Source organism: Etheostoma spectabile, chromosome 17, assembly GCF_008692095.1.
Source record: "Etheostoma spectabile isolate EspeVRDwgs_2016 chromosome 17, UIUC_Espe_1.0, whole genome shotgun sequence".
Lineage (NCBI taxonomy): Eukaryota > Metazoa > Chordata > Actinopteri > Perciformes > Percidae > Etheostoma > Etheostoma spectabile.
The window spans coordinates 12071719-12096800 of record NC_045749.1 but is presented as its reverse complement, the minus strand read 5'-3'; the positions used below and the strand labels follow the sequence as shown (position 1 = coordinate 12096800).

General features: G+C 38.5%; 2 protein-coding genes and 1 long non-coding RNA gene across 7 annotated transcripts in view; 2 read left to right on the top strand and 1 right to left on the bottom strand.

Annotated features, from left to right (window-relative positions):
- The window catches only part of tp53bp2a (tumor protein p53 binding protein, 2a), a 31978-nt gene extending 29213 nt beyond the window's left edge, over nucleotides 1–2765 (bottom strand). For all 5 annotated transcript variants that reach the window (XM_032540529.1, XM_032540531.1, XM_032540532.1 and 2 more), the window contains exons 1-2: nucleotides 2595–2765; nucleotides 2165–2321 (exon numbers count right to left, since the gene is read on the bottom strand). In XM_032540529.1, the coding sequence (XP_032396420.1) occupies nucleotides 2165–2191 (27 nt within the window). In that variant the 5' untranslated portion in view covers nucleotides 2192–2321; nucleotides 2595–2765. The remainder of the gene's footprint in view (nucleotides 1–2164; nucleotides 2322–2594) is intronic.
- Nucleotides 2766–3361: 596 nt separating this feature from the next.
- xpo5 (exportin 5) lies at nucleotides 3362–17924 on the top strand. The gene is made up of 33 exons (XM_032540525.1): nucleotides 3362–3598; nucleotides 4013–4134; nucleotides 4219–4291; nucleotides 4416–4553; nucleotides 4887–5069; nucleotides 5240–5266; nucleotides 5402–5587; nucleotides 6035–6111; nucleotides 6202–6246; nucleotides 6368–6458; nucleotides 6611–6694; nucleotides 6862–6987; nucleotides 7068–7158; nucleotides 7253–7381; nucleotides 7708–7823; nucleotides 7944–8099; nucleotides 8516–8557; nucleotides 8650–8739; nucleotides 8903–9102; nucleotides 9200–9302; nucleotides 11440–11621; nucleotides 11941–12041; nucleotides 12138–12234; nucleotides 12333–12469; nucleotides 12613–12710; nucleotides 12794–12840; nucleotides 13540–13655; nucleotides 14445–14504; nucleotides 14673–14767; nucleotides 14857–14964; nucleotides 15526–15663; nucleotides 16150–16314; nucleotides 16578–17924. Exons 1-33 carry the CDS (start codon nucleotides 3497–3499, stop codon nucleotides 16725–16727), a joined length of 3675 nt encoding a protein of 1224 aa, XP_032396416.1. The 5' UTR covers nucleotides 3362–3496; the 3' UTR covers nucleotides 16728–17924.
- Nucleotides 17925–22130: 4206 nt separating this feature from the next.
- Nucleotides 22131–24360, top strand: LOC116704859 (uncharacterized). Its single transcript, XR_004335795.1, has 2 exons — nucleotides 22131–22366; nucleotides 23906–24360. It is a non-coding gene; the product is annotated as an uncharacterized LOC116704859 (long non-coding RNA).
- Nucleotides 24361–25082: the final 722 nt, after the last annotated feature.

Genomic DNA, 25082 nt, shown 5'->3' with positions numbered 1-25082 from the left:
GGAGAGAAATGAGGAAGTGATATGTGCCTGCAACATTTTAAACCCCAAATCATGCTGGAACTTTTCCCTGCCTCATCTTAACAGTTGCTATGGTCTTTTATGTTAACAGAGTAGTCCACTGAATATAGTTAATCTTGACAAAAAGTACACAACAATGAAATATGGGCTTATACACCAGCAGAGAATTCAAGCCTAAATGTGGCAATAATAAATGTCTCCAGACCAAAGCCTGGGTTAAGTGGAGATGAGAGCAAATCAGGGGTAAATGAGTTATACCATGCTTTGGTTCAATAAATGGTGAGCATCCCTTATCAGGGACCTGCCACAGCACAGGCACACACAATGTGCTCTCCACAACATGCTGTTAAAGAGTCCCTACAGCTCATTGTGTTCAGGAAACAGTGACCCCTTATTTATCATCCCTGCCAGTAATTACGACACTACATTCTCACTACCCCCGAGCCCCTGGCCTGTACAAGCAGGGTCATGGGCTATGGGTCTAATTTCTAAGACAATACCTCACATCAGACATGGCTATATAAAGGGCCGTTTTGTGTTAATCAGGCGAACACCAGAAGCTGTATCTCATGTAAACACACAGATATATTCTCGGGTGACAGAATTGGGGTAAAAGGGGCAGATCTCCTATAATAGAATGTGTTTATAAAATACAAACAAACAGATCTTTTATGAAAAAAATGTAAGAGTGGAAATTCACACTGGTATCCACGAGAACCGAGATTGGTGACAACAAATGGCCATGAGCCAATTCTGTTTACACAGCTACAATTATTAATTCAAGCCGTTTTACTGGGAGCACAGGTCTGAGCATTAGGAGAACCTGAGCAGACTACCACAAAGGATTGTACTGGATTTTTCATTACTTGTTAACATTGTTGTAAATAAAGTTTACGGTGTGTTGTAAAGCGTGTGACTAAACACATGGATCACCTAAGACACAAAAGGTCTGGAACTAACCAAATAAGCTGAGACAAAAACAACAACAAAATAAAACCAAATAACATAGTATTAGTATTCAGATAACAACTGTGCTTCCCTGTACAACATCTTAGCAAGTAGTGCAGGACCGGCATTAGTTTTGAAACAATACGTTTGTTAAGCTAGTAGCTGCTTATTATTATTATTATTATTACTACTATTACTACACCTATTTTGACAACAGATTACAATTTTAGTCAGTTAAAGACCAAATGGCTCTTGTTGCAGCTTCTAAGATGTGAGACTTTTGAGCTTTTTACTTTACTATTATTATTAATAATATTATTATTATTTAATTGAATTTTCAAATATCGAGAGAGAAAAAAATTATTTTGTTGCAGCCCTATTTGCCATGACATTGTCAGGTGAATTAATGCTAGACATAAGTATTTCAGCAAGCAGGCAAAGTCACAACAGAGAAGTAAATCTGCACTTTTCAACAACTTGTCATTATTTCTATTTGTTGGGAAGGTTGTTTTTTTTCTACAGTGAGCATATACAGGCAGACCTCTGTTTGCTACCCTTTCTGTATGCATCAAAGAAGTGCTGAGAGATAGAGGCTTTCACTGCAGTAAAAGCAATGAACCTCTGATGATGATGGTGATGATGATGATGATGATGATGATGATGCCATGGCAGGAGTCCAGAGCTGAGGTTAGCGTAGTGCCATCCAGACTTGGCAGGTGCCTTCTGCTTTGTGTGTGTTCTGAGCAGGATGGATGTGTATAATACTAACGAATCGTACAATAAATGCATCTAAAGTAAAGTTAATGACTATCTCGTCAGGTAAAAATCATCTGTCCCAAGGATATAGATACATACAACAAATCCTGTTGACGCAGGGGACTTTGACCGGTTTACATGCAAAATAACCGTAGTTATACGCGTGGAATAATATCACAGACACCAAATAAATGACATAGCTTCTAACGACATGCACCGATCACGCACAACAACTGTCACAGCTAATAAACTTCACATTAGAAGCTCGTCCTGCCGTGGTAGCGTCTGACACAAAGTAGCAACCGCATCAACTTGCCACGTCAATTTAAATGTCCAGGTAATTCACAGTAGTAGCAATGCGGGGATTTAATGTCGAAACAGATATATTAAGCCACAGGACAACGTTGAAACTTGTAGTCAAGTAAACAAAACATGAACTCACCGGCATCATTTTAGCTTCGTACCGCATTTAGCTAACCAACACAGCATGAATCCCTACTGGCAGTTTCGACGAAAGCTGTGGGACTGGCGATCACTTTAATCCCAGCGCCTACACCCGCGATGGGCAAGGCTACTTTCTCCTGCTTGGGGGTCCCGTCCTGCATTAAAAAAAAAAGCACCTCGTTATTTCGTAAATCCCACCAAAATGTCCAAAAAACAAAAATACACAAATGTTAGCTAATTGTATCCCTTTTCGAGGACCTGTTGCAACAAGGCCTTCGCGACCAAAAGTTTCCTTGTAGTTGTGTGAGCATCGCTTAGAACTTTGAAAAGACAATACTGAACACACTCATGTTTTGTGAGTAAACTACAGATAAAACACATTATAAATCTATGCGTGGATTATTTGATATTTTCTAGGTTTTGCTTACCCGAGAATGCCTAGGTAACCAACCCGAAACCCTGTTGACTGACAGCGTTGCTCGACTGCTCGCAGCCTATCCCAGAGTGACGTATCGGGAGGGACTCAATCCAGTTTGGAATTCAAGCTCCGCCTCGTTTTGGAACAGAGATCACCCCCAACGGCTAGACGTGTCCGGTAAAAACATGCAGCGGTATCTTTTACATTCACTTGTAAGAAATAAATAATAAGAATTCACTAAAGCTGACTACATTTCGAGATCATTTATTTACACAACAAAATTGTTAACAGCAAATGAAACTTAAAAGTAGGCTAGAGATCAACCAACCTGCGTTAAATCGGAGAAAAGTAAGAGGCTTCACTCTGCTCCTAAATTGAAAACCAAAGTTGAAGTGGGTGAAGTTATGGCATGGTGGCTAGTCAGTTGTCACTGGTAAGTAGCCTACTAATACCACACTGTAAAAGTCCTTAATTAAATAATGAAGGAGAATGTAGCTTACTAAAGTATGATTGTTACACTATTATACAATATACCATTATATTATTATTATTATTATTTGTGCCAAAAAATTAACAACATGCATTTTTTATTTTCACAATATATGAAATTCATTTGTGAATTTCATGTCTTAGAAAATAAGACGAATTCTTTGGGTTGTCAGGCATGTCTTTTATTTTGAATTCAGGAGTGAGTTCTCTTTCAGTACTAAGACGATTTTAAAGGAAGTTGGCGCATCTACTACAACCCCCAGAATTCCCGTTCAACGGCGAGCCAAAGGTTCAAACGCCCATGCAGCACATTGTGAACGTTGGTATCTCCCTGAGGCAGAGGTTACGCAGCTCGTGCAGGTGTTTTGCATAAGGGAGCTCCTCGCTTTCCCCTTAGCAGTGTGCCAGACGCTACCTGAAGTCATGGCTGACCAGGTGGCCGCCATGTGTGATCAGCTTATTAAAGCTGTGAATGTGATGATGGATCCAGAAACAGACCAAATTTACCGACTGGAGGCCCTAAAGGTAGCATCGTTATGGGTTGCTAGCTAGCTAGCTGTTAGCTAGCTGAGCTTGTGGAATATTGTTTCTGTTGTCATATAATTAAGTAACCTGTTGCCCCGATAGCTGAATAAAGGATTATTTGATTCAGGATTAGTTGTAAAAGCTTTGCTCATGCAGTTCGTTTCGTTTTTTAAACGTTAGCTACATTTGCAATGATGACGGTCAGATGCTTTGCGAGCTAGCCGGTAATGTTAACATGCCTAGATCATCACCTCACCGCCCCATCCACTGTTTAGTCAGTATGTTTATTGTAATGTTGCTAAGGCAGCAGTCGCTGTACGTTAGCCTCTTAACACTGACACATCTATAACCGTTACGACAATATCACGTTAAGTTCGGTGTCTGTAATATAACAAGCTTCATTTTTCACTACAGTTTTGCGAAGAGTTTAAAGAGACGAGCACGTTCTGTATCCCATGTGGTTTACAATTGGCCGACAAAGCCCAGACAGCTGTAGTGAGACACTTTGGTTTGCAAATTCTGGAGCACGTCATCAAGTGAGTTTTACATTGAAAATAAGTCTAACAAATAATAACATGGGAAAAGTTTCACATTTAAAATGAAATTTATTTTTCAAATAGGTTTCGATGGAACAACATGCAACAACAAGAGAAAGTCCAGTTGAAGGAGTGTGCCATGCAGCTGCTATCAACTGTAAGTGTGATAGTAATAGGCTGTTGGCAACATAACCATGTGGCTTGGGATTCAAATTGTACTTAAATTCTGTCTCTTAACTCTGTCACACTCGTAGACACTTACCTGTTTTGGGTCTTATCAGGGTACTCATCCTATCCTGGAGGAGGAGAGTCACATCAAAGATGCCCTGTCAAGAATCACTGTGGAAATGATAAAGAGAGAATGGCCTCAAAATTGGCCAGATATGCTGAAAGAGATGGAGGCTCTCACCAGCCATGGGGTGAGTAACTTATGTAGTGCAGGAAACCGTATGTCATTGCATATCAATATTTTCTTTGCCAACTTGCATGGCATTTGAATACAGTTTATGTAGTGACTTCCATGTGACTAGTTGAGGATAAGGCTAGTCATTTTCATGTAATGTCATCATGCCAACTTTGCCACTGGGAGATAATGTAATTTTTCTATGAAACTATGAACCTAAACATCTTTTCCGCTTAATTATTTTATCTGTATTCTTGGCCTAAAGATGCAGCCCTTTGATCCTGTTGACATTTTTGTCAACCCCAAGGAAATAAAGTAAAAGCTACAATTCATTTGTGACTTTTCATAGGAGGCACAGACGGAGCTGGTGATGTTGATCCTTTTGAGGCTGGCGGAGGATGTGATCACCTTCCAGACGCTCCCCACCCAGCGACGCAGAGACATCCAGCAGACTCTCACCCAAAACATGGAAAACATCTTCAGCTTCATGATCGCCATTCTGCATGTTAATGTCGAGGACTACCGTAAACTGGTCAGTGGGGTCTTAACTTTTCTATTTTAGAAATAAGTAGCATTAGGATTAATATCTAATATCATGCTTTTTTATCTATTGATACATTGTTTTTTAATGTTGCTAAAAGTAAACATTAAACGGTAAAGTGACTATAATATTTGTCTGATTTGTGTTTTTCTTTAACCCAGAAAGGGTCACCTGGACATGAACTGCAGGTGAGAAAGTAGCATTGCTTCCCTGCTCTAAAATAAACGTCTCATGAACTTGATTAGTTAGTTTTGTTTCAGTTTCTTTGTCATACTCTTCTACTCTCACGTTTATCTTTTCATGCTTTCTTTTTCCATGCACAGGCCAGAGCTCACTGTCGGGTTGCTGTTGCCACACTGAACACACTTGCAGGCTACATAGACTGGGTGTCTCTGGTGCACATTACCTGTGGAAACTGTCATCTACTGGAGATGTTGTGTTTGCTGCTGAGCGAACAGGAGCTGCAGCTGGAGGCAGCAGAGTGTCTGCTCATCGCTATTAGCCGGAAAGTGAGTCACAGGGAAAACGCTGTGTTGAAAGGGCATGGTTAAGCCTTAATAATGGCTGTAAAGAGATTATTCTTTCAGCCCAATTTTCTGTCTGTGTGTGATGGTTACTACAAATATCTTTAAAAAAAGGATCTTGGGGTCAGATGTGATTGGGATTTGTTGGCCCATGGGTTATGGAAAGAAGTGGTGCAGATTTAGAGCAATAGCGCTGCCATGTGGCTATTAATAATACACTTTTTTGGCTCATATTTCCTGAACAGAGAGGTGTGGATGAGTCTTTTTGTCACAGAACTCGTTGACAATCACATACATTTTTCAGATTTTAAGAGATTCCTTATTATAGAACCGTAGGTCAGAGAGTCCGTATACAGTATGTCTTGTTGCAGCCTTGAAAGTTTACATTGAATAAACTAAAGCCATGTGTAATCAATTGTCATTCTGCTGTAGGGCAAGCTGGAGGATAGGAAGCCATTCATGCTGCTGTTCGATGATGTGGCCATCCACTACATCCTATCTGCAGCCCAGTGAGTACCACTGCTTCTCTCCATCATCTCTGTTTACAGACTTCAACCTACCATTGTCACTGTTACTGAAGGGTTTGTGTCTGGTTGCAGGTCAGCCGATGGACTTGCAATATGTAAGAAATCCTCTGAATCACAGTAAGTAATGTGACACATCTGCCTACCGTAGAGCACAAAGAGATGTAAAACAGTCATAAAAACATGTGTAAGTAAGTTTATTCAGTACAACTGGCTGTAACTTGTTGTCCTGTGTACTTAGAGCCGTGGAGGTGGTGGAGCGGCGTTACATCTTCCTGAAGAGGCTGTGTCAGGTCCTGTGTGCTCTGGGAGGCCAGCTGTGCTCGTTAGTGGTGAGTTCGCCTTAATTTGGCGCCACATTAATTCCCGGGTTCACTTGGTCTTTTATCTTGGCGGGATTCATGCACACATCTTTTGTGTAAGATCACAGAAGCAGATTTTAGCAGCTTAGACTTTTTGTTTACATATCATCTTCTTTCCACAGGGTTCAGATGTAGAGGTCGAGGTACCTGCAAATCTCAGCAAGTACATGGAAGCCTTATTAGCTTTCACTACACATTCCAGTCAGGTGAGATAATAATAATACTGTTTTGGTGGACTTTATGTCAAACTTTCACCTCTAAGTCCTTTGTTAAAGACTGCATTTGTATGAGTAGAATATGAATCATTCAGCTGCCTTTGATCTTTATTGTGATTTTATTTTATTTTTTTTCTTCTCTTTTTATTTTTCTGCAGTTTTTAAAGTCGTCCACTCTGGCTACTTGGGGAGCTTTGTTCAGACATGAGACTCTGTCAAAGGACGTGGTTGTTGTGGATAAGGCCATCAAATACCTCAAAACGTCTATGACCAACCTAGTCAAGGTGAGACACTGATGTCCGTGCTACCATTCCTAGGGTACGAGGAAGCCAAACGGGTGTAAAAGTTTTGTCTTTCTTTCTAGACTGGATTTCCATCTAGAGCTGATAGCCCAAGTTGCGAATACTCGCGTGTGGACTTTGACAGCGATGAGGACTTCAATTCTTTCTTTCATTGTAAGTATTAGGGATTCAGCTTTACTTCATTTAAGATTGGTACTTTTTCTTTCATCCCTTGATGTTTTTTACTGTGTATGTTGATGTTCAACAGCTTTCCGAGCACAGCAAGGAGAGGTGGTGAGGATGGCGTGTCGCATTGTTCCTCTGGAGGCGTTCCAGATAGCAGCCGAATGGTTACAGTATCAGATCGCCAGCCCTATTGATACCGGGGATACCACATGTAAGTGTTGTTCCTTAATTTTTACACATGTTTGGGACGATTGTTGTGGTGGATTTGGTTAAATTAACATGTAAAAAATTCAACATTATGGATCTAAATTTGGGCTTAGAAAGATTGGTTAGATGTATTAGAGTAATCCCCACTGGCCAATCAGGTACAGCGGACTCATTTTCAACGGGATGGAGGAATGTGTATGCATGAGCAAAATATGTTTTTGAACTTATCTGACTATTCCACTGAATGCATTTGTTATACTAAGCAACAAAAACTCCAAAATTTTATTTGCATGTTGATTCTGATGAACCTGTCTTTCTGCACCTCACTAGCTAAGACTGCTGAGGGCCTGTGCTCCCTCCTGTCTCCGTCAGTGGTCCAGTGGGATGCGATGACCGTCTTCATGGAATGCATGGTCGCACAGATCTTCAAAAATCTAGAGGAGGAGGTAGCAGGAATAATTTCAATTAACCACAACAAAATAGTTTTTCAAGAAATAATAAAGTGGATTATAATGATGTGAAGGTTTGCCTCCCCCCACCCCCCCCCCTTGCCTCTTACTGTGTAGAAGTTGCCCATAGATCAGAGCATGGAGCTGCTGCAGGCTGTGCTGAACTACGACACCAATGACCCGCTCATCTTGTCCTGTGTGCTCACAAACGTCTCTGCCCTCTTCCCATTTGTCATGCTAAGGCCGCACTTCCTGCCACCGGTCCTCTACAAGGTCAGCGGAGTCTATTGTGTATATACCTACAGGCATATGGAAATGTGTGTGTGTGTGTATGTATGTATGTATATATATATATATATATATATATATATATATTAGTTGATTTTATGATAGTAATATGTGGTGATTTGGGTAGGTACTTGTGGAAGACATTTGAGTTTGGTGTGCATAAAGTCTCTTGATTTTTAGTGTGTCAGATGATGGCAATAAAATGATGGTCAAATGATAAGGGAACTGTCTGGAATTACTTCTTTTTGCAATTGTAGCTAGTCTGTTTTTGAAAATATCAGTTTTCCAAAAGTATTATGTTGCTGAAAGAAACACATTTTAAAATGCACTTTGTCTCTTGTTAATTAACAATTATTAATAACATTGACCTTACAGTATTTTTTTTTATTATGTCTCTACAGCTGTTTAAAGCTATCACATTTGAGGTTGGTCAGGAAAGTAAGGTGAGTTGTCTTTACACAACCAAATAGTGTCACTTTTTCTTCATCCTTCATGTCCAAGACCAAAAAACATGTTTTTCCACTGACATCTACAGGCACCTCGAACCCGAGCTGTAAAGAACGTTAGGAGGCACGCCTGTTCTTCCATCATCAAAATATGCCGCGATTATCCACAGTTCATCTTGGTAAATATCCATGTATACCAGTGAAAGTAAAATATGAAAGTAAAATAGCATGACATAGATTAAACTTGCTTTCAGTGGATAGTATTTATGCACAAAATGTGTACCTGAAGTGCACAAGCATGAGTAAAGTTTGATTTTGAAATGCTTCATTTTCTTTCTGCAGCCTTGTTTCGACATGTTTTACAGTCAGGTAAAGAAGATGTTCTCAGGGGACGCCATGCTCACTAACATGGAGAAATGTTCACTGATGGAAGCTCTGGTGCTCATCAGTAACCAGTTCAAAGACTTTGCAAAGCAGAAGGCTTTTCTAGATGAACTGATGACATTAGTGGTTGCAGAATGGACCTCGGATGAGATGAGGCAGTGAGTATTGATTTCTCTGTTATTTCCCTCAAATTGTTTACGACGTGTTGAAATGTAATGACAGATAATTGATTGTTTTGTATTCTCTGTGTTTCAGTGTGCTGTGGGACCCTGCTATGTTCCTGTCCTTTGTTGGAGCTGATCAGGTTGTCACTGAGCAAAGTAAAGATACAGACACAGTGGCCCTTAATAGGGGGCGGGTAAGTGTGTAGGTGTGGACGGAGTTAGCATGTGATCTATAAGGACTGTAGTATTTCTGTCACTGAGCTTTTAGAGAGGTTCTAGACAGTTGTAATTAATGCAAACTTGCTTCATTCACACTAATGTTGAAGACACGGCAGTTGGAAAAAATTTAGTCTATATCCTGCCGTATGTCCTTTTTTTTTCTCAACCTGATTTCCGTTACCTAATGCTTTCTTTGTGGTGGTATTTGAAATTTCGGTGGATTTCTGAGGACTATGGTTCACTGATCCTCAGATCTCTGCAGGGTAAATCCTGACAGCTACCTAGACTATCTGTCCAATCTGAGTTTTCTGTTGCACAGCTAAAACAACTTCCAGAGGATATTTTTCAGCGGCAATGTGGCTCTGTGCGGCGCTTAGTGCTGCCCATGATGATTTTAATTGGTTTAAATTTAAATTTAATTTTTAATCTGTTTATTGATCCCCAATGGGGAAATTACAATTTACACTCTGTGTCCACACTTTGTTAGTTATCACACACAGTCTTGAATTACACACACACACACACATGCTCAGGATCTGTACATGCACTAATGGAGAGATGTCAGAGTAAGTGGGCTGCCAGCCAAACCAGCGCCCTGAGCGGTTGGGGGGGGTACGGTGCCTTGTTCAACAGCACCTGGCAGTGCCCAGGAGCAAGGCACCATACCACCCCAACCGCTAAATGCCAATAAACCAGAGCACGTTTTTTTCCCCATCCCTGAATGTTGTGTGGATTAGCCAGACTCTCCTCCACAGCGTTGTGGAGGAAGGTATGGCAAAGCGAGACTATAAAAAATTAAACAAAAGTTAGCCACTGAGTGATCCAGACTTGACACGTTTTAACACTGCAGGACACATAATGATTAATAATTACTCAACTTAATATACGGCAGAGATTTGGGGTGTTATTTTTGTGTCTCGGCTGCTTCCACATGCTTACAAACTTGAAGAAGAAAAAACATCCATGCTGTTTTGATAGAGATACAGGTTTCTGAATGTCCTCTGCCTTCAGTCTCCAGGTTAGCTGTTCAAAATCTCCACGGCTTTCTACATGTCTATTTGAGACAATGTGGCTAACCGTAGCATGCTAGCGCTAACATGACATGATGTTCTTAATGGCAAAACAATGCTACAACACACACTTGTTCACCATAATCTACAATCAAACTACTTACATGTCCCTGTTCTGCAGGTATTCCATAAGTGTGCCCTGGTTTAGAAGTCTCCCAGCCAAATCTGCTTTGCACTGACAACAGTAGGAAAAACAGTAGCCAGCTGATGTTGTCATTACATAGTAAAGAAGTGAGATGTCTCACTCTGTAACAAAGATCTAAACACACAAGGTAAAAAAAGGATCTGCAACAATGTGCAGTACAACAAAAATAGTTTTTATTTTTTATTTTTTAAATTAAACCATTTAAACTAATTCTGGTACAACCTCAAAATACAATTATCAACCTGAAAATGAGCATAATATGGGCGCTTTAAAGTTTTCAAAGCATTAGTTGAACACAAGTCCGGACTCCCTTACGGAGCTTACTTCTGTTTGACAACTGTTAGGTCAGTGTGACCGATCCTATCCAGTAAAGACAATCATATAAAGTGCTATGGTAAAGTTGTTGTTGCCACATAAGCAGAGAATACCGGTAATAATAACTGTTATAATTAATAAACGAGACAGCCATGCTAGGACCTCAGTGACTGAATGGCCACCAGCATGCTAATATGCTCACAATGAAAATTTGCCATGTTCACCATTTACTGTAGGTGGTAGCATCCTAACATTTTCTTATTAGCACTAAACAGGAAGTACAGCTGTGGCTGATGTGAATGTCAGTTTTGCATGTATTTGGTCATTAATCAAATTATTGGACAAATTAAGATTTCAACCTGATGACGACATGAAAGGGGACATGAACGAACGCACAAAATGTCATGGCAATCTGTTGAATAGTTGAGTTGAGATATTTCAGTCTGGTCCAAAATGGTGGACTGATCAACAAAGCGTCCTGTCATCCTTTGAGCCATGTCGCTATCATGGCTACAAATTGCGTGCAGACAGTTATGTTAGAATTATTTAACTGTTTTATCTCTTTTTTTGACTTTTCTCTAGTTGAGCTTCTGCTTGTATGCCATGTTGGGGGTGGTGAAGCGGGCACGCTGGCCTGCAGACTTGGAGGAAGCCAAGGCTGGTGGCTTTGTGATGGGCTACACTCCTGCAGGAGCTCCCATCTACAGAAACCCCTGCACTGCCCAGTTTCTGGTCTTACTGCCCAACCTGCTGGCTCTAATCAGGTATGCTTGTTGGTTGACACTGTACCTTTGCATTACTCATTTTATACCAACAACTTGTGTTCAGCCATATCAGGCCATTAACACATGTTATTGTTATGGCATGGTGTAATTTGTGAACAACAACGCCACCCACTTTTTCTTTTTTTGCCCCTTACACATGTTATAGAAATGGATCTGACTTTAATTTTTAAGTAGGATATGTATGAGGGTCATCGGTGTAAAAGGGCTATCAGTACTGTATTTCTAATAGTGTCTCAATAATGCCTTCTTCCATTATACTGATCTGTGACCAGTCCCCTTTCTTTACTCCTAACTGTAGGACTCACAACAGTCTGTACATGCCAGAGAACATGGCTCGTCTGAGTGCGACTTTCTCCAAAGCCCATGAAGTGATGGAGGCAGAGAAAAATGTGGTTCTTGGTAAGAGAAGTTCTCTGCACACATGCTTTGTGCCCATTAGTGAGCCGCTATCCGATAAGATTGTGGTTAAACCTTCTCAACATGTGCTTTCTCCAGGTCTCTCTCAGCATCTTCTGGATATTTATGACTCTCCTGTGTATAGAACCAACCTCGAGCGAATGCAGGGATTTTTCACCTCATTATATGACAACTGGTGAGAATTTTCTGCGGGCTTTTCCTTTTTGTATTTTATTTACCTCACATCCTGTTACAGTCTAAATATTACTTCTTCTGCTCTCTTTACCTCTGTAGCTTCCATGTCCTGGGGAGTGCGGGTCAGTCCCTGCAGCAGGAATTCTACACCATTGAGAGGTTGGCAGAAGAAATATCTGGCTCTGCTTTTGTCTCCCTCGACCATGTGCCTGACCACAGACTTCGCCCTATGATTCATATCCTTATTTGGTTTAGTCAGTGGTTCGAAGTACATGGAAACATTATTTTCCCTACACCCATTTTATATGGATAATAACTCTACATGACCAAAGCTGAGCTATTGCTTTATGTTAATATGGAATTTCCTTAACAAGTATACGTGTGTTTTTGAGGCAGTTGGTGGGGTCATGTCCTCAGGAGTACTACAACAGTCTACTCTGCCCCCTGCTGGGACCTCTGTTTGCCTACATGCTGCAGGTCAGATTTCCACACTTCCCATTCTGTAACAATTATCATTAACCTCATCATTCTCATGGTCTTGCTTCTGTTTCATACTATAGAGACTCAACGCCAAGTGGCAGGTCATCAACCAGAGGACTTCTGTCAAGTAAGTAGTTGCGTAATATTTTTGTGTATGTATCAGGAAGCTGGAAACAATGTACTTTTTAAAATAACAGTTTCTTTACTGTAGGTCTTCAGTTGGGATGGCTACCTTTAAGTCACAATGGAGGCTTAATTGAACACTAAAGTTAAACATGAAGGCATCTCAAATACAAATCTCAATTCACACTATAATAGGGCTGCAATTTACAGATTCTTTTCTATTTTCTCAATCAATCATTAAGTTGTTAGGTCTATAAAATGGTAAACAATGTGGTTTAGTGTTTCCCAAACCCCAAGATGACATTGCCGAGTGTCTCGTTTAGTCCACAACTTAGAGCTATTCCGTTTACTATCACAGAGGAGTGAAGAAGGGAAGGAGAATCTTGTTTTCAGAAACAATGACTCTAACCGAATAATTGGTCATCGAAATAGGTGGCGATTGCCTTAATAGTTGACAACCAATAGATTGATCTTTGCAGCTTTACACTATAACTCCAGTATTTTGTTTAACCGTAGAACAACAAAAAATTTTAATGTTAAAGAAACGTCTATGAAACTTGAATCTTTATGCAGTTCCAAACAAGCATAGCTAAGAGCTTTTCTCAAATCACTCTGAAGTCTATTGACTGTACCATATGTTTAATTCTGTGACTCTTAAGTTAGGTATATGGACTTACTAGTAACCAGTTTGTTGTGTTTTTAGTGGAGAAGATGAGGAGGAGGAGGAGGAGTTGGTGTGTCAGGGGAGCCAGGTGACACAGGAGATGTTGGAGGAGCAGCTGGTACGCCTGCTCACCAGGGAGGTGCTGGATCTTCTCAGTAAGTTTCAGAATTTCTTGTAACTTTTTCCATTTCCATACATGTATAGCCGACAATGGTTGTTTCAAAGAAACTAAAGGAAATTTTCATCTGACAACATGTAATAAAATGCACACAATGATTTTATGTTGCTATAAACTGATTATTTTTTGACAAATACACTGGAATTTGAAAGCGAAAGAAGTCTAATAACTCAGTGCTATGCACCAGCCATTTTGCATTTTGTTGGCATACACGTTGATTAAAAATAATCAAAAATTATTATTTTTTCATAACAGTGATGGTCTATGATAGAAACATAATGTACCTGTCTAAACCTGCAGTGAAGCTTGAAGTGATGCTCAGGGCTTATTCCTTAACACTGCTAATGCACTTTAGTCATGTGGTAAGGTTGTTTGTGCCAGTTACACAAGCTAAAAAAAAAAAAAACTTATCAGGAAACTGAAAATATCAGCCATAGTTCCTGAATAAAGCTGAGACTCTACATATTAGATTAGATCGATGAGACTGTGTTCCTTCCAATAGGACGTGTCTTCGGTGACTAACAACTTGCTGCCTGGGTTTAAAATCATTTGCCTCCACTGCACTACCAAACAAAAATAGCCAAGACCTTGATAGCTATAAGGGTGATCTTTTGATGTTGTGTATTGAGAAGGTACTAAAAATATGAGTGTGGGAGTTTCAGGATATTGCACACAACTGCATGATCAGCTTTTACTCTTCAGGCAGGAGTGTAAACTGAGGAGTCTCTTTATTGTGGGGCCATAATACTTCTTTCCTCTCTTCTAGCTGTGAGCTGTATTTCCAAAAAAGGGCCTGAACCAGCAGCAAATAAGGAGGAAGTAGATGGTAAGTTAAATGTAACTTCTTATTTTTATTTTATTTTTTTTATAAATTTTGTATACGATTTTATTTGGATATTTTAATATATACAATACACACTTACAACATCAACAACACACAAGCTTTTTTATTCTGACAAGTGTCTCATCACTTTGCTGAAATGTGCTCTTGTAGAGGAAGACATGATGATGGATTTAGTGCAGACTGCGTCTCCCGCCCAGCCCACAGAGGAGGTGACTGAGCTGGGAAAATGCCTGCTGAAACACGAGGTCCGCCTAAGACTTAGAACATTCAGAGGATGACATGGTCACTCCTAAAATGCTGTATATCAACTCATTGTCTCTTATTCTTTGCCCAGAACATCTACATGACCCTGTTGACCCTCTCCTTCACCTCTCTGTCGTGGAAGGACACCACTAACTGTCACCGCACTGCCTCCATGGTCTGCTGGACACTTTTGCGGCAGGTAGCACATTCAATACAACAAACAGTTAATAGAAGCCTGTCTCCTTTTATCCTAGTCACACTTCTTTTAAAGAAAAAGGATGGCTATATTCATATCTTTGTTTCTGTCCACAAATCCCATGGAAAGACCAGAACCAACAACAAGCTCATTCCTTCCTACTGATGATGTCATTTTTTGTGTACTGTGTATATACTTCTTTTGAATCTGAAACTGCTGGGCACTGTAGATTTTAGCAAATGTTTCTCAGATGAATAATGCATTTGTTTTTGCCTCTTTTTTTATTTTATTTTTTTGAAGAAAATTTAAATTAAAATTTCAAAATTTGCTTTAATGGAAGTCTACATCAGGCGTGGGATACACATGAAAATACGTGTCGTGGATTTTTATCTCAACCTTTGCCACCTTTCTGAGCATTCATTTAGTTGTATCCCTCTAAAATGTACAATTTTTGCCTTTGCCTTGTTTAATTAAATATTTCAATTACACATTGCCAGGCTTTAAAAATTATCTTACTTTATATTTCTAAAGATTTCCTCCTACATTCCCTCTGCCTCTCTTCAGGTTGTAGGGGGTAATCTTCTTCCTGAGGCGGTGACATGGTTCTATACCAGTGTTCTTCGGGGCCTTCAGGTTCACGGGCAGCATGAGGTCTGCAATTCTGCCCTGTCTCAGCTGGCCATGCTCATCTATGAAAACCTGGTGAGGTTAAAGGGAACCATCTCGACCATATCCTCTTTTATTTCTGCCTTTGTTGGGTCATTCTTTACCTCTATCACTAAAGAAGACACCTAGGACTGTAACTTACCATTATTTTCATTATCAGTTAACCTGCCTGTTATTTGTTGTTTTGATTGTTTTGTCCATAAGATGACAGGAATAGCAAAAAATGACAGTTGACATCTTTACTTTCATGTTTTATCTAACTTACAGTCCAAAACCTAAATATGTTCAGTTTACTATCATAAATGACAATGAAAAGCAAAAGGTCCTCATATTTGGGAAGCTTAAATCTGAATAGGCGATTGTTATCGAAGTAGTTTTTGTTTCATTTGTTTTCGATCCACTAAATGTTTCAGCTCTGAAGTCATATAGTACAGTAGTTTTGTTATAGAAGTTTTCTCTGTTAAGTTAATACCTGATAATGCCATTAAAATTTCTGTTAATCTGTCTGTCTATCTGACTTAGCGTCCTCGCTACGTAGAGCTGAAAGCAGTGATGACCCAGATCCCAAACATCAGTGTGGAGGCTCTGGATCAGTATGATCACAGGCTCATGGACCCCAATGCCCAGAAGGTTGGAGACAAGAAGAGGAAAGACCAGTTCAAGAAGCTCATTGCAGGAACTGTTGGGGTAATGCCACATTTAGCCACTAGAGAGCAGTGCTTCTCTATTATATCCCACTGTAGGCCGCTCATCAGAAGGGTCCAGAACCACTGGCCAAACAGTGCAAATAATTACTCCTCAGTGTGATTCTGGCTGTGCTGTAAATCTCCCGTGCTCTGCAGCAAAAACTGTGCAGCAGCTCAACAGGGCTGGACAATCTAATGAAATTCTTTGTGGTAGATCTCGTATAGCTCTTTTTAACCTCTCCTTTCTCCATTCCCTGCCAACAGAAAGCTCTGTGCCAGCAGTTCAGGAAGGAGGTTCATATCCGGAATCTTCCATCGCTCTTTAAAAAGCCGAAGCCAGACAAGGGTGTGCTACCGGACAGTGACGCATTGGGCCTGGAAGCTCTCTTCTCCCCGGAGAATAATACCCTGTAGGAACACATAGTGGTTCTAATGGACTTCTGACTGAAGAGTTGTGTACAATCCAGGGTTCCCCCTCACCGTCCTCCAGCTGGGCAGTGCGGCTTTACCTAACATAACTGCCAACTATCCTGTTTTCCAATAGGTAATCTTTTACGTCACTCCTAATTGTGCTACAGCACCACTCACACTCCTAAGTAATATCTTTCCACTAGTAATTTGTGCAGGCAAGTATCCCTTTTTAAACCCTATCGCACACTTCTTCTCCATCCCCTGGCTCATATTAATGAAGTAGGAGCTATGGAAATGTGTAGTAAATATAATGGTCTGTTTCTGTGTTAGATTGTGTTAAGAAACTATCTTAAAATAGCAGACTATTAATATTTGCTCTGCAATCTTGCTAGCCACACAATTATCTTGATTTGGACGGTTTTGTATTGTGTCATTTCACTTTGGACCTTTTTCATTTTAAAGGGCAATATTTGTCCATTGCTCAGCATCATGCACAATAAGCATGTCAAATATATGGGACAAGGGGAGCCCAGCTGTAGTTTAATATACAGTATAGAAATTAGCATCTAAAGATATCCAAACAAGCAAAGGCAATATAGCCAATAGCTGCAGGAGTAGCCTATTATAAGTGTCTGTGGTTTGTGGAGAGGTTTTTGTCCATCTTCACAGGTAATTTTGTACGTTTTTTTCTTTTTTAATTTTAATCTTAATTTTATAGGTTGATGTTGGCAGATATGTTGTGAGCACACTGCTGCTGTCGAGGCTATTATATTCTGGGTCAAGAAGAAGAGAAATCTTGGACAAACCGTTGTACACATTTCTGTATTTGCTGTATTTTCCTTTGACCGGAGAAGTTTGAATGCAGTCTCTGATTCTGAAGGATTAGCTTAAGGTGCCTCAGGTGTGACGTTCCCTAAATTGGGGTGAAGATGCTTTATGGAAACATATCCTAGGAGAAAAAAAGCAGCTGGTTTGTGTTTTCATGAATGGTTATTATAGTTAATATGTACAACAGTTTTCTAGTTTGCAGATAATACACAGTAGTTGGTTTAGGCAATGATGGCTTGCATTTTGCCAGTTCCTCATCAGCACAAATTAACAGCCCAAGTACTATTTTTTTATTATTTTTATTTTTTAATGCAGTGTGCATATACTACAAATAATACAGCCACATTTTGTGCCAAAACACTCATGGTAGACATTAGGGGTGCACGATTCAGTCACAAGTTGATTCAGTATCAATTTTTGATTCAAAAACAATTCTCAATTAAAAAACAAACCAAAAAAAAAAAATTATATATATATAGGAGGTATATATATATATATATATTATATATTATATGAGAGTCAATTTTTGGAATTCTTTGAATCTGTAGAGCTTGAACAATTCATGAAGAGAATCTTTTTTTTTTTTTTTTTTTTTTTCTTTTTTTTTCACACCCCTAGTAGAGATGTTTGACAAATGTGACCAGACATTTATGTCTGAGAAGCAAAACCTAATAAGATATACCTTTCCTAACGATTATTTAATGGTGGACTCAACAACTAATGTGTAGCTTAATCCAAGTCTTTCTGTTGTTTTTAGCTGTTTAGTTGGTGATGATACTCTGTGTTTGTACTGGTTTTGCCAGCCATAGGAAAAAGATGAACCAGCACTACATTCCTTCATTGTCAAAGAGATTGTTTCTAAGCTTAATTTGATGGATGCATTTTGCCTTTATGGTGCTGTCGTAGTAGAGAGTGATTTGTTTTGTAGATTCAGACCAAAAATAAATTGGAGTTATTTTGGCATGGAGTGAGCCCCCTTTAAATGTATAAAGACTGGTCTGATTCAGATAAAGTTTTACACATGATAATTGACCAGGAGAAGCTTGACTTTCCAATGATTTCCCTGTCTTTGTGATGATTTTTTTGTTAACATGTGGCAATTTTAAAAATGCTTGTTAAACACTAAACTGTTCTGTACAAAAGAAAAAAATAGGCTTTTTAAAAGTGCTGTGTGGTTTGTATTTTGTCGTTTTTATGTCTCTATGCCAGCGATTGGAGGAATTATGTTTTTGGGTGGTCTATCTGTCCATCCGTGCCATTCTCATGGGAGTGATATCTCAGGAACTCCTTGAGAGAATTGTTTTCAAATTTAAAAAAAACAAAAAACTGTCAACTTGGACTAAAGGATAAACTGATAAGAATTTGGTGCTGAAAGATCAAGGTCATTGTGACTTCACAAAACATGTTTTTTTAACCAAAAGGTCAACTTCACTGTGAAATCATAATGTTCTGCAAAACCCCGTATTCAACGCCCTGACTCAGGACAACAGAAGGGGAGATTTTGACTATTTGGTTGGATACTGAATTGGGTTATACAAGATTGCTTTGATTTCATCCGTCGTCCTTCTTGCCCCCCACTGCCTCGTCAATGTCCAGTTCCAACCTGATCTCTTAGCTGGCCTTTCTTAACAGCTTGTTGAGACTGCTGACCTCCAAGCCTCAATGCCACCACAGCGGAGTACCAAGCACTGCTGCAGACTGATAGAAGATCTGCAGAAGCCTGTTCCCAAAGTGAAGAATCTGAGTTTTCTTAAGAACAACAGTCTCCTCTGTCTCGTCATGAAGAGGGCTTTCTTGTTGGGAGTCCAGTCCAGTTTTTTTGGTTTTAAATTGGACCCCATGTACTTTTATGAGTCTGCCTTCTTCACTTTCTCTCCCAGGAGGACATGGGGCTCCTGTTCCTACGGTAGTCCACCATCAGATCATTGGTTTTGCTGATATTGAGCTTCAGGTGATTGGTTTTGCAACATATGACAAAGCTCTCTATCAGTCCTCTGTGGACATTTTTTTTTTTTTTTTTTTAACTAAGTGAAGACAGCCTATTTCTCACTGGAAATTATTCAGTGAAATCATACATATCACTATAATGATTTATTTTGCCAGAAAAAACACTTCCTAACTTTTATTACATTATTTCAAACTCTTGAGTCTGAATAGACATGGATGTAAACTGCAACTCGACTGGTAGGTGGAGGCATACAGCCGTAAGGCAGTAGTTCTATTTAAATATACTTCTTTTTTTTTTTTAAATGTTTAGCTTTTTATTTTTTTTTTATTTAGAAATAAACAATGTTATTTTTATTTTCTACGGATGGACATGTTTGGGTGTTATTTGATCTGTTTTTCTGGAGAGTTACAGTATCTGAAGATATTTAATAAATGGGGAGGGGTGGGGCTCTGTATGTGGAGAGTGATCTGAAATGCAAACCAGTTGAACATGACCAATGTAATTAAGGATTTAAAGGTCTCATGACATGAGGCTTTTTGGATGCTTGTCTATAGACCTTAGTGGTCCCCTAATACTGTATCTGAAGTCGCTTTCCCAAAATTCAACCTTGGTGCAGAATTGCAGTCCCTAGAGCCAGTCCCACAGTTAGCCCTGGATGACAAAGGGCTTACTTAATGAGTGTAAAAAGAAAAAGACACTTTATGGAGATTTAATTTATTTTCAAATTGAAAACAAAATCAGCAGAGAAGCAATAGGTTTATAAAAATAAGTTAATGTGACAAGCCAAGAACTCATAACAAAATGTTGAAAGGAAATCAAAATAACCAAAGGTATTGGGAATATCTTTAACAGAGTGATAGACAACACTGTCAAAAGGTTTACCAAATAAATGTATCAATGACAATAAAGTTATAAAAAGCAGGAAAGCAGTGGCAAATTACTTTAACATCTATTTTGTGAATGTTAGGCCCAATTTGGCAAACGCTATTAATAAACCGTAATTATGCACAACCTGAAGGTGGTTGGAGTGGGGATGGCAAAGTGATGCAGTCCATGGGTTTAGGAGAAGTGAGTGAAAATGAAATCAAATCAATTGTAGCTAAACTCAAGAAAAAGACAACTGATAGTGAAGGGTTTGACATGATTGAAGAAAAAAAAAAAAACTCTTGACTGTACATACTCAAACCTCCTTTCTCTTTGTACAGGTATAGTTCCTGATAGGATGAAAACAGCTAAGGTCATCCCACTTTTTAAAACGGGAGATTAACATGACAAACTATAGACCAGTGTCTGCTTTCACAATTTCAAAAGTTCTGAAAAAATTGTAATTTTTTTTTTTGCTGAGCATATCTACAGCCTTAGCATAAATGAAAATAGTTACTGCATTTGAATATGAGAGATACGATAGGTATATTTATAGATTTTACAAAAATGTTAATTTCCAAATTGCATATGGGATGAGAGACGTAGTTTTAACATTTAAAAAAAGTTTTAAAATATTTAGAGACTAGACAACAGTACGTAGAGTTTGCTCGTAATACATCTGAATGCAGGAAGATTGCATGTGGAGTCTTTCAAGGTTCCGTTTTGGGGCCAAAAATGTTTATTTTGTACATTAATGACATTTTATTAAGCTATTTGTGCTGTTTGCGGATGACACAAATTTGTTTACTTCAGGAGAAGATCTAAAAACCTTGGCAGAAAGTATTGGAAAAGAAATGATTAAACTGAAAAAAATGGTTTGATTAAAATAAGTTATCACTGAACTTTGTTTTTTTCTAATCAGAAGCAGGATGGAAAGGTTTCACTATCAAGTGATGAAACTCCTATTGGAAAAGTGTTTGAGTTTAGATTTTTGGGTGTGATAATGGATTAAAAAAATATATGGAATGGAATCAAAATCCCACATGGCACATGTAAAAACAAAGGTGTTCAAGAATATTTCTGTTCTAAACAAAGCAAAGTATGTGTTAGCTTATAAGGCAATGTTAATTCTGTACTGTTCACTTATTTAGCCTTACTTTAGTAACTGTGTGGAAGTGTGAGGGAACACATATGCAACTGACATGCAGCCATTGTTCATTTTACAGAAAAGAGCAGTACAAATTTTACATACAGTGGATTTTAGAGAACACACCAATGGACTGTTTATCTAATCAGGATTAATGAAATTTAAAGATATTGTTGAATTACAGAGCTTGTTGGTGATGTTTAAGGCAAAATACAGTGTACTACCAGAACATATACAAAAAATATGGATAATTGGATAATGAACTCTTTAAATTATTACTTTGATTTTGATTTTTTTTTTAATTTAATTTTATTTTCTGTTCTCTTTCTCACTTTGTAAAATCAACTGTTAAGTGACCAACAGTCTATATATTTCTGTTTGTTGTATCTGAGAAAGAGGCTGGAAAAGTGTTGCCAACTGTAATTACCAGTAATTACCAGTGTACCCTTTAGGAGTATATCGTAAGAAATATTGGAATTGGTAAACGAGGGAGAGACCATGGACTGTTAATACTTACAGTCTATGGGAGAGACTTTGGAAGCGTTTTGGTAGAAGTTGTTCAGACTCCAAATCGTTAGAGGGCGCTAATGCGCCATTTGCTATTCGACACCGTAATGAGCTTTAAACAAGCGCAATGAAGAAGAACAGTGTCGTTTTAGTTGTTAGGGATGTATTAGCTAACATTTAACGTCAGTGTCATTTTATGGACTTTGGTTTATAAAATATTGGGAATGAGTGCATGTATGTTTAACATTTATGGTCAACAGGCACTGGTTTATACGTCGAAGTTTTAAACGTTCAACTAACCTCCCCAGCCGGCGTTCGTTGAGCACAGGCGGCGTTAAGTAAAAAGAGGTAACGTTACATTTGTAATTTGTAGCCTAGCTACATTAAAGTAGGCCTACTGCATTTCCCTGTGCCTTTGTGACGTTACTTACATTTGCACATCAATTTTTGAGGTAGTATTCTTGAGTATTTCCATGTTCCGTTACTTAATAATTGTACTCTATTCTTACGTATCTTGTTCTTACGTATTGTATGTTGACATTGGGGGCTGCTTCAGTCTTGTTACACAGGTGAACATGTGTGTAATGACAATAAGGGCATTACATTCTATTCTGCTCCACTAATGTTACATTTCAGACAGAAATATTGTGTTACTTTTTACTCCACTACATATCTTTAACAGCAATATTTACTAGTTAAGCTACTTCGCCAGTTAAGTATTCTGCATACACAATCAAATCTGTAAAAGACGAGGAGATTAAACTATTGTTACCCAAAAGTATATAAAGTTGCTTCAATGATCCAATAAAACACTGACAAGGCTTTTACTTTTGATACCTTCAATACATTTGCTTGATAATACTTGATGCAAGACGTTTAGCTGCAATTGCGAGTGTGATATTGTGATCTATGTAAATTATCTTAATTTTCCACCACTGCTCTTGAACTGTCATTGCTTTACTCTTAAAAATCCTGACATTCTCTTAAAATCTCAACGTTATTTAAAAACAGTTCACAAATATCACATAGCTGTTCAATGTTTTGTATCTGCTTGTTCTTGCACTTAACTGAAGCTGATAGTAAAATAGTTTATACAGTCTATACATTTAATGAATTAATTTATGTATTTTTAAATGGCAGCACCTTTGTTTGTCTGTGACTCAGTATGACATATTTGGTATCTCTAGATACTACTTTGGACAGAATTTCCTTAGCTTTTAACAAAGCTCAGCTGCATAACAAATGGGTAGTGATTGGTTCTGCAGTGCATAAGAGGTTTATTAAAAATGTACATTGAAAGAGTTGTGAGCTGCTGCAATGGAGAACTGATACAATTAGGCTATACTACATTGACAGATTATTCTGCAACCATTTTATTAACCAATAAATCATCATTTATCAAACAAAAATGCAAACATCTGGTTTCAGATGTGAGGATTAGTAGTAAATTGAATATCTTTGTGATTTGGACTGTTAGTCAAACAAAATAAGAAATTGTAAGATGCTACCTTAGACTACGGTATATAATGGGAATTCAATATTTGAACTATAAATCGATTCATTGAGAAAGGAATCGCTATATTAATCACCAAAGAACATAGTCATTAGTTTTAGCCATACTGTAATAATTCCTCCTCTCCATACTGGCTGTGAAGAGATACTTTTGTATTGCACAAAACAAAAAAACAAAACCCTGCACCCACATTCAGTATGCTCCCACCCACGCTACATAGTGTCTCAGGTTTCTGGATAACCAATGCTTTCATGTACAACAAAGGAATGTCTTCTGTTTTATGTAACTATTTTTTTTTACAAGAAAAATTATCCAAAGAACAAACTGTAATTGCTTAATTTTCAATAATCCCCATTTTCCCCCATGTCTTCTAGGGCCGATTGCCTTCTCTTGCTTTGCCCATCACTACTGCCTGGATGCAAGATCCTCTCACCAGCGTGACTCTGCAAACTTGAGCACAAGACGTTCCGCGTCCTTTGTCTGCAACAGTCCCTTTAACTCGATCACACATACAATTGTGAATTCATGATCCAAATTACCCTGCATAAATTTGTTAAACCTGCTATCACTCTCAATTTTTTAATTCAGTGACTAGACAAGACGTGAATCTCAGTTTATTTATTTTCTGATGTTTATCCTGAATGAGCGATAATTAATTTGATTATGATATGATTTGTGTTACTTTGAGGTACAAAAATTGACTGCCAAGGAGGAAAAGAAGATTCTAGCAAAAAAGAGACAAATAAAAAAAACACTGCCTATAAAATGTATTGACCATTCTTGGCTTTTTGGCATATTTGTTTTCAACATCATTAAATCGATGGAGGCTGAATTGCAGATGAGTGGATTTGTGGTTTCACCATGCATCTTTTCAAAACTGCTCAATCTATATCAATTTGTATTGGGGAGTTGAAAGCCATTTCCAAGTCCTGCCACACATTTTCAAACAGATTGCAGACTGGACTCTCATTTGGGGTAGTTGTCTTGTTAGAAAAAAGAATTCTGGCTGTTTTACAGACTGAAGCAGTTCTTCCTCTAGGATCTTTCTGTATTTTGCTGCATTTATTTGACCTCCAAAGCCCGGCCTGCTGCAGAGAAGCATCCTCACAGCAGGGTGCTGCCACCATTAGGCCTACACAGTGTTTACATTAAATATTGCATTTAGTATGATGAGCTTGTAGCCCATTTGAAGTTTTAGTAGGCCTTGTGGTGGCCTGCCACACGAGTCTTCTTGTCACACGGACTAAAATGTTTTAAGGACGGCCTGCTCAAGTCAGATTTACAGCAGTGCTATTTGTTATTCCTATTTTAAGGGATGTGCCCTGGGAATTTTGTCATTCCCTCGACTTTTCAGTCTTGTTATGTAATGGCTTAGAATGTTTCTTTATGTAGTATTTGCCAGGAAATGTGCTAACCAGCTGTTATAAAATCCCTTTGTTACACACAGGTGACCTCCATTCAGTTTAATTAAGTGACTTGTAAAACAATTGGCAGAATAGACTGCTGCAATTTTTCTTTTTTTATATTTTTATATTTTTATTTTAATAATAA